The 13,265-nt window shown below is 35.3% G+C and overlaps 4 protein-coding genes across 4 annotated transcripts; 3 read left to right on the top strand and 1 right to left on the bottom strand.

Moving 5' to 3' along the window:
* Window positions 1-202: 202 nt before the first annotated feature.
* Window positions 203-1,423, top strand: LOC130506122 (F-box protein At3g49450-like). Its single transcript, XM_057000758.1, has one exon. It carries the CDS (start codon window positions 209-211, stop codon window positions 1,421-1,423), a length of 1,215 nt encoding a protein of 404 aa, XP_056856738.1. The 5' UTR covers window positions 203-208.
* A 1,638-nt stretch (window positions 1,424-3,061) lies between these two features.
* LOC130506121 (uncharacterized) lies at window positions 3,062-3,884 on the top strand. Its single transcript, XM_057000757.1, has one exon. It carries the CDS (start codon window positions 3,082-3,084, stop codon window positions 3,832-3,834), a length of 753 nt encoding a protein of 250 aa, XP_056856737.1. The 5' UTR covers window positions 3,062-3,081; the 3' UTR covers window positions 3,835-3,884.
* An 865-nt stretch (window positions 3,885-4,749) lies between these two features.
* On the bottom strand, window positions 4,750-7,682 carry LOC130506120 (serine/arginine-rich splicing factor SR34A). The gene is made up of 13 exons (XM_057000756.1): window positions 7,586-7,682; window positions 6,738-6,854; window positions 6,597-6,662; window positions 6,422-6,496; window positions 6,192-6,330; window positions 6,064-6,110; window positions 5,923-5,980; window positions 5,744-5,793; window positions 5,586-5,642; window positions 5,380-5,513; window positions 5,195-5,275; window positions 5,067-5,121; window positions 4,750-4,974 (listed from the first exon to the last, which is right to left on the bottom strand). The coding sequence occupies exons 2-13, from the start codon at window positions 6,822-6,824 to the stop codon at window positions 4,954-4,956; spliced, it is 870 nt and encodes a 289-aa protein (XP_056856736.1). The 5' UTR covers window positions 6,825-6,854; window positions 7,586-7,682; the 3' UTR covers window positions 4,750-4,953.
* Window positions 7,683-9,297: 1,615 nt separating this feature from the next.
* On the top strand, window positions 9,298-12,136 carry LOC108856346 (polyadenylate-binding protein-interacting protein 10). Its single transcript, XM_018630122.2, has 10 exons — window positions 9,298-9,855; window positions 10,346-10,453; window positions 10,522-10,566; window positions 10,658-10,730; window positions 10,795-10,907; window positions 10,979-11,038; window positions 11,124-11,171; window positions 11,260-11,325; window positions 11,421-11,482; window positions 11,752-12,136. The coding sequence occupies exons 1-10, from the start codon at window positions 9,436-9,438 to the stop codon at window positions 11,798-11,800; spliced, it is 1,044 nt and encodes a 347-aa protein (XP_018485624.2). The 5' UTR covers window positions 9,298-9,435; the 3' UTR covers window positions 11,801-12,136.
* Window positions 12,137-13,265: the final 1,129 nt, after the last annotated feature.

Genomic DNA, 13,265 nt, shown 5'->3' with positions numbered 1-13,265 from the left:
AATATATATCGTTCCTAGATTCGATTCAGTAACCCTAATTTAAGTAAATATATATTGAAATTAGGGTTTGTCTATCGGAATTCTAGGGTTCAAAATTGGGCCGTAGCTTAAGAACTTGGTAGTATATATATATTATTGACCAGTTAACTTCGTACCAACATTATTTTATAGAAAAATAAGTTGCTCTCAATATAGGGTTTTGTGCACCATGAAAAAACAGCAGAAGAAGCATGTCTCAAAGGCGGAGAATCCCCAGACTCGATCTTCTTCGACATCAGTTGAGAACTCAGAGTCGATCCCAGCTGATCTCATCTTTGAGATTTTCTCGAGACTAACCGCAAAATCTTTATCGAGATTTCGTTGCCTGTCCAAGGAATGGGCTTCTATTTTCTCTAGTAGAGTCTTCACCCATTCGTTCGTGGCGAGGTCTTGCGAACGTCCGCGTCTCTTGTTCACGTTCCATGTTGACGGTAAGTTGTTTTCCTACTCGACACCTCAACCACCTCGAAATCCAGACCAGGACTTGTCTCATGTAGTTGTGGATAATCATATCACTATCCCCACCAGAATGGGGTCCTTTCTGATTCATCGCCCTGTCCGTGGCTTGCTTTGTCCTGGTGATATGTGGTTTGAACGTGGATGTAATGATTCAAAGATGATGACGATATTCAATCCTAGCACAGGACAGTTCAAAAAATTACCTGCAGCGAGAACAAGAAGGGGTCATGTGAGAACCTACTTAGGGTATGATCCCATAAAAGAAGAGTATAAGGTACTGTGCATGTCGGTTAGACGAAGAACATATCCTAAATTCTCCGAGGAGCATCAAGTTTTGACGTTAGGAACGGGGAAACTGTCTTGGAGAATGATTGAATGTTCCCTAAAACGATACCCTGAGATTGGTGGGATATGTATCAATGGGGTTTTGTATTATTTAGCTTATCAAAACGACGGGTTTGGAGTTGGACAAAATTTTACTGTCATTTGCTTTGATGTTAGTTCTGAAAAGTTCAAACCACTGGAAATCAATTTAACTTGCTCTTCATCCCTGATAAATTACAAGGGTAAATTAGGTGCGATTCAATTTGATCAAGTTGGTTTTTTCGGTGGAAGAACTACAAGTCTTGGTTTGATGGTTCTAGATGATGCTGAACAACATATATGGTCGAAGAAAACCTACGTATTGCCACCTTTTTGGAAGAATCTTGGTGTGGATGCCATTGCCAGGTTAAATGTTGTCGGGATGACTGGCGACAGTGAAATTGTGTTTTCACCCTCCATTCTTTCTGATCCTTTCTATATTTTCTACTACGATGTGGAGAGAAACACTGTCGTGAAAGTTAGGGTCCAAGGAATTGATTTTGTTAAGAATCAATACATTTACACCTTCATGGACTACGCTGAGGATGTAAAGTCTATGTAAGTGCTTGGTTTTTAAGGTTTCATCAGCTAGGGAGAAAAAAAAGAAGAAGGTATTGAAGATGTTCATCTTTCAATCCATTTATAATCACTGATATATGTACTAACTATCATAAACACTGACTTATGTAGTAACTATCAAAAGCACTAATATATGCTCGCAGCAATGATTTCTTAAGGATAATTTTATTTTTCCATGGCCAAGGAAGAGACTGATTTACTATCAGCTTGATTGTTTTTTGTACTTTCTATTATCTTTGTTTAAAATCAGCTTCTTTTTAGAGTATCTCTATTGGTGAATCTCGTGGGGAGGTTCACAAAACATTTTTTTTTTTTTTACTTTTTGACTTTTTTCAAAAAAAAAAAAGATTAATAATCAAACCAATTGCGGACCGCCACATGTCGTGGGATCCGCAGAATAGTTAAGAGACAGGTTCACTCCAGTGAACTTTTGTGAGACAGGTTCAAAAAAATAATGTTAATATATTATTTTCCTTTTTTGGGATGCGTGTGAACTTTATATTACATCTCCAATGTGGATGCTCTTAGTTGACTGAAATTTAGAAATCTGAGATTTTGTCTTTGCTTAGCCATTTTATTTTCCACGTTTCTGGTTAGAAGGTTTATCTACATGCAAGAATGTGGTTTGCAAATTGCAATTCTTCTTTAATAATATTCTACTAGGAACATCGAGCTTCTATCCTCCTATTTCTCTGCTTCTTCTTTTGTTTTCATTTCACGTACTCTGAATATTAGGGCTGATTCGTCGGCGAAGACAACTTTGTACTCAAACATTTCTACCCTAACCAACTATCTTGGCTATGTGTTGCTTTTATAATATGTGGTGTTCAAAAGAAAAAAAGATTTCGCTCGACATTTCATTTTCTGTTGGACTACTATTTTTAATTAATCTTTATACTATTAAGAATTTACTCTATTCTTATAGCCTTTTTCCACAAAGCCAATATGTTGTTTTATGTAAACTTTTTCTTCTAATTTTTCATTAAAACTGTAATCTTAACCAATAATCTACAATTGTCTCGTTTTACATATTTAGCACATTTATTTTGCCTCTTAAAATCAGTTTGATCTGGAGTATTATCTCTATTGTTACCTCTTGTGTTTCAAATCCATATTTATAAAACATAAAAAAAATTATAAAATTTAAATGCTTGAAATTCAAAAATTTCGGTATTCTATAATTTTAGAAAAAATGAAATACAGTGATAATTCTATAAATTTTAATTTATGTTTGCAAAAATCTTTTTATGATATAATTTGTGATAAATAAAAATCCAAAGATTAATAAACAAAACTTTCGTATATGAAGGGTTTAAATGATGCGGGTCTATTCATTTTCAAATCGTTAATAAAAGATTTGTTATGTTTTTCAACTTTCACAACACAAATTATTTCGTGCTTTGAAAACGAGGATCAAAATCTAGTATATACAAAGTTACCAAAATGAATTAGAAAACACAATAAATTTTAAAAGGTTTTAATCAATTAAAATGAAAATTGTATATTCGTACCACCTGAAATTACAGTATAATTAATTTATAACTGTAGTCGACCCATAAAAGAAAAAAGGAAATTTTAGTCGAAAAAAGGAAATTTTATAAACAAAACAGAAAGAATCAAAGAGAAAAGGAAAAGTGATAGATGACAACGCGCCTATATATATCTCACAGTCATGAAGAATTAGCTTCACAATTGAAAAAAGGTTCTCTCTTTCGAAACATGATTCGTCCCCATGTGGAGTTGCGCGACATAGAACTAACTGAGAGACGTTCACGAAGTAACCCAACCTCAATCATAATCATCGTCGAGACAATATCTGATGAGATTCAAGTTTCTCCAAGCGTTCGCATAGATATCAGTCTCCCTCGTTACTTAAGTCATGGCTCCATCCGAAAGCTCATCCAAGATCAACTCATCAACCGCCATTGGTTAGCTCCAAAGATCTCAAGGGCTGCAACCAAGTTAGGGTTTAGCCGCAGCGAGATTCTCCAAGATTCTTTCGTTAGCCACCGTTGGTTAGCTGATTACCTAGCTTCAGAGATCTCATGGGCTGGAGTACGTTTTGGTCGTAACGGTTTAATCTTGAGCTTCACGGCCAAGGTAACCCCTTCTCCATCGAAGGAAGAGGTGTTAAAGAGGATGGCTCAACAAGGGAAGATGAGCAAAGAAGACTTGAAGAGTTCAAAGATGGAAACAGAACCGTGTTCCATCTGTCTCGACAATCTCGGAGTCTCCCGTGGTTCGAATTCGAAACATGGTGTACCTACACGCATGACGTGTTCTCATGTCTTCCACGATGGTTGTCTGTTGGTGTGGCTTCAGCGCAGAAACACTTGCCCCCTGTGTCGGACTGTGCTGTACGATAGATCGATGATTGGGAAGAAAGGGGGTTGAAATTAGGGTAGTCTCAAAACTTGGGTCACACGGTTTTTATATATTGTTAAAGATGTACTTTTGTGTTTTTATTTTAGGGTTTTGAATCAGTTCAAGGAGATTGTTTAAACTTTGAATAAAAAATTATTTTTTCTTATTTACGCATACATGATTTCAATGGTTTATGTTAACATACAACTTCCTCACCGAAAAGTATTCACCTTTCTTATTCTGTTAATCAACTTGATCAACCAAAGCATTGACACTTAGAGACGCAATGATGCACCAAAAAGACACTGATACCGAAGGAACTCTCACAAAGCTCTGTTGAACTAATCAATAGAGAACAGAATTGTCACAAAACACGAGTTAAAAGACCTTAATTCGTGTTGTTGTTAAGATCGATATTCTTTCTAATCAGGAAGATCTATTACCCTTTGGCTCATATGATCAAGTCAAGCTAAGCCATGAGTTGGTTGGTTTCAACGACCCCTGGGGGAAAAAAACAGACTCTGTTGGAGTCGGTTCAGAATCAAACTGAGATCACACTTGTTACCAAATTCATTCATCAACCAAGACCACCAAGCTTAATAAACTTGATATTTCACATTTAACCTTTAAATAGATCTAGAAATTGAACTCTAATTGTAGCATCCCAAAGTCCATACATTCTTATTAAATCTCACTCGAACTTATAAACAAAAGATTATAATGATAGTATGTGTTAAGAACTAAGAAGTCAGGTAGTTCATGTTTATTTGGACTGTTCATGTCTAAAAATGGTCATGCTTAATGGACATTGTCTTTATTTCGTGTTATTTGGATTGTCCGCTGATAAACGACTCCATATAATTGACTATAACAAACCATTATATTTTGAACATATGTCACCCATCACCTGTAATGTTACCAGACATTTAGAAGTAGAACAAGACATTTAGAAGTAGAATGAAATTTAAGAGTTGAAAATATTGTTTCACAAATGTTTCAAAGAACCGTTAAAAATAACATGTTTTAAACTGAAAGTAGCCACATATAAATTAAAAAGTATCCAACAGAGAACCAACTGAAACTTTGAGCTTTATAATAAAACTCCAAAGTCTTATCTTCATTCCATCTTTGGCTTGACAACTTTAGCAATCACTCTTTGCCTTCCCGAACCTGAGAAAGAGACAATTTTTTAACATGTTTCAGATTAGTCTCTGTTTGGCCCTTTTTCCCATAAACTTAAAATGCAACTTATTTGTATATACCTTGGCAGGTGATTTTGAAAGAGACCTAGACCTAGACCTGGACCTCGACATTGCCCTGAGTGAAAAGAAGGATTAGAAACATATCATGATTTTGATACTGAAAAAGTTAGGGAAGATGACAAGTTTACCTAGGAGGACTCTTCTTTCTGTCGGGAGATGGCGATCTAGATTTTGATATCGATCTGGAAAGGGACCGTCTTGGTGATTTACTGCAATGAAGATTTTGATAAACAAAAACACACAATCCCAAATTTTTAACTCTGTTCATAATAGGAAGAGCTATACAGAAGATCCAGTGTAAAAACAAACGCACCTAAGATCCTTCCTTGGGCTCCTGCTTCTGCTAATGCTGCGGCTAGAGCTGCGACCACGGCCTCTGCTACGGCTTCTACTCCTGCTTCTGCTTCTGCTTGGGCTTCTCGACTGGGAGCTTTCATATTTCTTAACCTAGATAAACACACACACACACGTTACAGTCAAGGAGAGCACACAGATGAAGACTGCAAGGGGAAACCATACCCTGATATAGCCTCTAGCCCAGGGGTTTCTGAACTCTGTATCATCAAGCTTCCTTATCTGAACAACAATCACAAACTTTCAGCATAGGAAACTTTAAAAAAAAAATTAATAGTTTTGATATACAGAAAGAGAGAAGGACAGACAGAGGGGGAACTTACAGCATACTTCATGTCATCATAATTGGTGTAGTCAACGACACCATAAGTTCCTGACCATAATAAAGATTAAGTCATGTGTAAGGAGAAAAGGACATTAACCACAATATATCCCAAACGCAAACGCTGCTCGAGGCTGAATAAAAGGTAAAAAGGTAAGAAGGTGTAAAATTATAACGCGCCATCACTGTCACGAGTGACCTCAGCAAAGCACACATCACCAGCTTTCCGCATATGATCCTGAAACGATGGGTTTTAATATATATATATATCTAAATAAAGTAGACAACCAAAAATATTATAAAGTAGTCGTCCATCACAACCTTCAAATCTTGCCATGAAGCAGATGACGGAAGTCCACGGACAATAACTGCATAAAGCCATCCAAGAATACATTGAAACCATCAGAAAGATCAAACTTTACAGATACCAATTTTCTAATTACACAAACCTCGGAACTCAGAGTGTCGTGAGACGCCGAACCGGGCAGATCCACCACCACCTCCACCACCATAGCCACCACCTCCACCACGGTATCCACCACGACGATCACCAGAAGACTGCCCTCGACCACCATGGGCAAGCTCAACCTGCAATTCAAAGGAGGTGTTCAGGGCACGTCAAGTATAAGACCAATCCTGTCAAAAAGCCAAATTGGTAAGAAATGAAATGTTTTATTACCCTCAAGCGAGAGCCGTCAAAGTTGTAGCCATCACGGCCATCGACTGCGTCTTCCGCGTCCCGAGCATGCTCAAACTACAAAACACTCAACATAGAGAGTTCGGTAAACTTAAAACTAACATCTTTGTACATTTTTTATTAAGACCATGTAAATGTTTGATACAAAGAAAAATACCTCAACAAAGCAATAGCATGGAGGACGAGGTGGAACCTTCAATTCAATATCAACTATGCGGCCATACTGAGAAAAGATTCTCTTAGAACAGTTGGGATGTCATGCAAAAAAAAGAAGGTAGGTAGGCAGAACTAAACTGACCTTGTAAAAGAGATCTTCAATCTCAGACTCCCTAATGTCGCCGGGCAAGTTGCCAACGTAGATGGACCGAGAAAATCGACCACTCATTGTTTGCAAATGTTGTTAAAACAAAAGTAACTGCAGATACAAATAAAAGAGGACAAAATAAATAAAGGACCAAAGTTCACTGCTATAGGCAAAGAACCTCCACTCAGACCAGCTTTCCATCTATCATCAGAATATATATAGAAAAAAAGATGATGATGATAAGACCAATATATGTATGAAGCAAACCAAGTGAGAGCAATCCTTGGTGCTCCACAAAGCTCCAATGTGCTCCAAAAGCTATTATGAAAAGAAAATCTATTTTTTTCTCCAGATCTTCCCATGATTTTTTTTTTTTTTTGGAAAAAGAAACTCCAATAATAATAAAGAAAGAAAAAAAGACAATATGAAACAAGTCCACATTGATCTCTCCCATTCCCTCTCTAAATCCCTATGAACCATTGCAATGCTCATGTTCCAAGCGCTTTGCCATCTATCATAAAGAAAGCATGTGTCATGACATCACGAAACATACACTCATGCCTCTACCTTGTTCAGCAGAACACAACTTTCACTGATTTTTTAAACAAATTGATCTACAGACCGTAATTACAGGGGGAATCTCCAGTTAATTCAGACACATACCTATGAATGTTTTCACAGCAGAGAGCAGACAATATTATGTTTCAAATAAAATTATTTGCATGTTCGAAGACATATAATCAATCGAACAAAACTTATCAGTACAACGAATGAAAACCAAACACAACAGTTTTGTATTCAGAGAGAGAGAGACACACACAGAGATGACAACGACTTCTTACCAGGAAAAAAGCAGCAGAACCGGAAGCCAATGCGACTCGGAATCGAATAAGATATGTCGGCCGTGAAAGTTTTTTATCTTCTAGGGTTTGTTTTGTTATATCTATAAACTTACTTATGTAATTTACCGGAATTACCCTTGCGTGATCCCTCGAGTTTATCTTATTTATTTTTAGGTCCCTCTTTAAGTACTTCGTTTACCAGTGTTACCTCTAAATTATACCCGAATCAAATATTCCCCTTTCCAAGAGAAAACAAACACGAGTTGCACGCGTGTGACGTGCAACAAAGAGTTTTACCTTCGGTTCCCTCGGGGTGCTTCACTAGATATGGTTTAAGTGTGTTTTTTTTTTTTTGGCAAACAGGTTTAAGTGTGTTTTTCTGTGGATTTGAATTTATTTCTACTTCTCAAACTCTTTTTAAATGGATTTAAGTTCTTCTTTGAAACTTGGTTCAGGACTGATGAAGTTCTGCATGAGTTCACAAATACTTTCTTTTAGGTGATTGTAAAAAAAGAGTATCCTAAAAACCAGAAAGACGTAAGAAATATTTTGTTTTTGTTGCCAAATTTTTCCATTAAGTTTGACAAAATCAACAAAACAAATAGTCAAAGCTGTTTAACATTGAGTCTATTTAATCCGCAGATGACACACTTACCAAAGACCAGTTCACACAGTGTCTTACTCTTACGGACACTATTTTAATATTGAATTAGTTCATCATCATCTCCAAGTTACTGATACGGTGATACCATTGACGGACTTGTTTTCTTGTGTAATTTTGATATCTTCTGCAGTCCTATATAATCTGTCAATTGTCAACATACGTGAAGACGGACCACCAAATAAAATAGTGTTGAAAAAGTATGGATAAGCAATAGAAATCGCTACTAGCACACGTGTGAACATAAATTTTCCAGTGCGATATAGTACTCCATTTTCTTTAATAAATTAGTATATATTTACGACAATTTTTACATTATAATTTTTAATGTAGTTTTGAACATTCATGTAACGTATAAATATTTTTACCAGGTCTAGATACTACAAATCAATTTTTTCTAATAAGAAATAAATTTAATTAATAAATTTTATTTATATCAAAAATATATACATAGTACAGTTAATAAAAAAACAGTAAATTTTTATTAAAAGTTCATAATGAAATAGGTTGAAATAATCGAAAAACAAAATTAAGTAATATTATATGATTTCATATTTAATATAAATACACAATAATATAATTATATAGTTTTCAAATACTAAAATAAAAAATATTAAGACATATTGATTTTGTAAACTAAATTTTGTTAAAAAAACTATTTCCACGCTTTAAAAATACAAATCATATTCTAGTGAACATTAAAACATAGAAACACCATAGTGCATACTATTTTATTTCCACATTATGAATGTGAAATCTGACCAATTATATTTTTATTTAGTTAAAAACTTTAATTACAAATGAAAAGTAGGAAGCTTCCTTTTTACCAAAAAAGAAAGTAGGAAGCTTCATAAAGTTACAGTAAAAAGAGAGAAAAATATTAATGGAGAAAATAGAATTTACAGCCATACATTTATCATGAAGAGAGAAAAGTATATTGGTAATGGTAAAGATAATTAATAATTGTAGACTATCCCTTGGACTTTTCCAAGGCTTCTCAATTTTTACTTTATTTATCTTAATTAATTATTTCCCATAAACAAAAAAAAAAGAAAAAAAAATCAATTTTCGTTTCTTTGGTTTCAGTGGCTCATTGATCTTTAAAAGCTGGTTCGGTCTATGGAGTAACACATTTGATCGCGACATCTGCAACCTCCTAACTCGTTTTCAACTCTCTTTTGGTCCGATCATGGCCGTCGCTGAGAATGCTGGTCTCAAAGTGGACTCTTCTGGTCAGAATTTAGACAACAACACTTGTTCAGCTTCCGACACGACGACGAATCCCTCTGACGATCAGAGCCCTAAATCCGATTCCTTTCTCGACTCATCGGATCCTCCGACTCCAGATTCCGACGATCGGACCAATGAGACTGCCGGAAAGAGTCTGACCGCGAATGGGTTTAACGGAGGAGACGGTGTGAAGGGCGAGATCAAGAACCTCTCCGATGCGTTCTCCAAGCTCAATCCGATGGCTAAGGAGTTTGTTCCTCCTTCGCTTGCTCGAAGTCAATCTGGAGGGGTTTCGAGAAATGGGTTAGGGTTTACTAACGGTTTCACGGCAGCGCAGCCTGTTGTTGTTGCAGATGGAAATGGTCAATTCGTCAGAAGGGTATTATATATAAAGCTTTGACCTTTTCTCTGTGTGTGTTTTTGTTTATCATGATTATTTGGTTTAGTTTGTTTTGTTTGTTTGTTTGTTTGTTGGTTGAATAAGCGATATAATAGAAAGTTTCAAGCTTTTACGTCTTCTTTGAGTCTATAACTTGATCAGTCATTGAATGAGAAGCAGTTTTACTCTTTTGTGTGTGTGCGTTTGTTTTAGTTATAGGTATTTGCTGTTTTCCTTCTGCTTATTCAGTTACACTTTGGAGAAAACAACGGTTGCCTTTGCTATGCAAAATTCGTTTTTGGTATTGTCAATTTTTTAAAAGTTTTAACTAGAAAGTATACAGTATTTCTGTGGAAACATTCTTGAGATTGATTTGTTTATCTGCTAGAATAGGCGAAAGAAAAGAGTTACTGCAGAATTTTTCTGTTTGATTGGGTTATCAGTTTTGTGATGATTATGGTGTTTCTCCATTTTTACCGGTTGCCTGCAGAGAAGGAGCTTTGGACAAGGGAGGAGAAGAGTGAACAAAAGAACCAGCTTGGCTCAGAAGGAAGATGTTATCAAGAGAACTGTTTATGTCTCTGATATCGATCATCAGGTAAAAGAAAAATGAAACTGTTACCATTTTTCTCATCCTCTGTATAACCACTGCCTCTCTGTCTGTAGGTTACTGAGGAGAACCTAGCAGGTGTCTTTGTTAACTGTGGACAGGTAAATGAATTTTTTTTTTTTATGTTAAGAATGTTTTGAGTATCTGCAATAACTCTTTTCCTCGTATGATCTTTTGGGGGGAATCAAAAAGGTTGTTGATTGTCGTGTATGCGGTGATACAAACTCCATCCTCCGTTTCGCTTTCGTTGAGTTCACCAATGAAGGTATTAAACCTCTCTTTACTAGTTGAGTTTTTTTTATAACACTAATCAAGGAATGTTGCTGCAGAGGGAGCTAGGGCTGCCTTGAGCATGACAGGAACGGTGCTTGGTTTTTACCCTCTTAAGGTGCTCCCTTCCAAGACCGCTATTGCACCTGTTAACCCTACTTTCCTTCCCCGGGTAAAGCTCACATAATCATTGGTTGTAAAACTTGGCTTCTGTTTAATCAAATCTTTGATTGTTTCTCTCAGTCTGAGGGTGAGCGTGAGATGTGCCTGAGGACTGTTTACTGTACCAACATTGACAAGCGGGTAACTTTCTTTTCATTTTTTTTACCAACTGCTCAGCTATTTGGAGAAAGAAACTAACATTCATCAATGTCTTTTGTTACTGCAGATTAGTCAAGTTGAGTTGAAAGGCTTCTTTGAAATGATTTGCGGAGAGGTAAGGATTTGGTTTTGTATAATACCATGTGTATTTTTCGTGTTGCTGCTCTTCAATTAATATTTTATAAAATATATATATGTTGTAGGTTTTTCGTTTGAGGCTGGGAGACTATCACAACCATACCCGCATTGCTTTTGTTGAGTTTGCTATGGTAGCTCTCTCTCCCTCTCTCTCTCTTTAATTTTAGTAACACTTTGATTAGGTTCTCTTCATCTACAAACTCAATACTTTGTTCCGATGTCGCAGGCGGATAGTGCAATCACTGCACTTCACTGCAGTGGTATGGTCTTGGGCGCACTCCCAATAAGGTAAAAGAAAATATTATTTATCTCTTCATTCTTTTTTTTATCATCCCCTTTGATGTCAGTTTTTAGACGTCACTAAACGCAAACTTGAATATAAGCTAATGCAAAATGTTATTAGATTGCTTTGCTTTTTTTCTTTAATCTATTTTATGATTTCATTTGCATAAAAATGTGAGACATATTTACATATGTTAAAATAAATTAGTAGCAGAGTTTGGGGGAATCTTGTATTTATCTTTGTGTTGATTTTATGTGGTGTTTGTGTTTTGAAGGGTAAGCCCATCAAAGACACCAGTGAGGCCGCACCTTCACCGCCCATGAGTGCAACTGAAAAGATCAAATCTATTGTAGAAGAGAAAGAGAGAAAGCAGAAGTCTAAAAGAAGAAGAAGGTACTTGAGGCGTTATGTGTTTATATATATATCAAAATGTTTTAAAGTCTTTTTTTTCTTAAATTTTAAGTTTGTTTCGGAGTCGCAGAGCCTGCCTGCCCGGTATCTTTGAACAACTTTAAGAACTTTGGTCTTTTTTTACTTTCTCCTATCTATATAGAGTCGCTCAAAAACCAAAGACTGTTTTTTTTTTCTTTTGTTATTATTATTGTCGAAATACCCTTTTGGATATTTCTTTTATGAATGGTTTAAGACACTTGGAGCAATTTTTACTCTTCTTTATTTCACTTTGATCTTGTCTGATTTCGGGTATTGTTTGATTTTTTGTTCTTCTTTGTATTATCTTTAGCATCATATGCTTTTTACTGTTTTTAACTTCCAGCACGAGTCTTTTACATAGGATAAGTTATTTGATTACAGTTTTTTGCCGAAAGAAATGTTTTGCAAGTTTTTATCCGATAAATATTTTGAGAAATTTAGCTATTTCAAGCATATTTTCATGATTTTTTATTTCTTCTTACTAGTAAAGAAATAGTTTTAAATTTTTAAAATAAACAACTATGGAAAAAAGCACTTCCATTTCCCCCTTGTCTTTACCTCTGTTGTGGTTACTATTTTTTTCACTGTTATTGTTACTGAGTATATCAAACCATGTTATAAGTATTTTGATCTAGAGTTTTATACATGATTTGATGAAATAACATATTGTTAATACACTAGTATCATGATTAAGACTAGGGCTGGGCGTTCGGGTACCCATTCGGGTTTCGGTCCAGTCTATTCGGGTTTTGGATTTTTGGGGTCAAAGATTTCAGCCCCATTCGGATATTTCTAAATTTTGGTTTGGGTTCGGTTCGGTTCGGATCTTTGCGGGTTCGGTTCGGGTTCGGATAACCCATTTAAAATGTTTTCAAATTTTCAAAATTCATTATATACTTTAAATTTTCAAAATTTATAAAAAAGATAATATATTACATATAGATTTTCATAACATATATGTCAAAATATCTTAATTTAACATATAAATTGGTTTTCTTAGAATATTTGGATAAAAAATCAATAGATATTTAACTATTTTGGTGTTTTCAGTATACTTTAGCTATTTTAAACATTTACTTTTGACTATTTGCATATATTTTCTGAGTATTCTGGAAAACTTAAAGGTATCTTATATATTTTTAATATACATTATATATTAAATAATGTATATATTTAAGTATATAAATTTATTTCGTATACATTTGGGTACCCAAAATATTTCGGTTCAGATCGGGTTCGGTTTCGGTTCTTTAAATACCGAAATTTTGAACCCGTTCGGATATTTAATCAATTTTGGTTCGGGTTCGGTGCTACTTTTTTCGGATCGGGTTCGGTTCGGTTTTTCGGGTTCAGATT

Source organism: Raphanus sativus, unplaced genomic scaffold (assembly GCF_000801105.2).
Source record: "Raphanus sativus cultivar WK10039 unplaced genomic scaffold, ASM80110v3 Scaffold2899, whole genome shotgun sequence".
NCBI lineage: Eukaryota > Viridiplantae > Streptophyta > Magnoliopsida > Brassicales > Brassicaceae > Raphanus > Raphanus sativus.
This window is presented reverse-complemented; position numbering and strand designations above follow the sequence as displayed.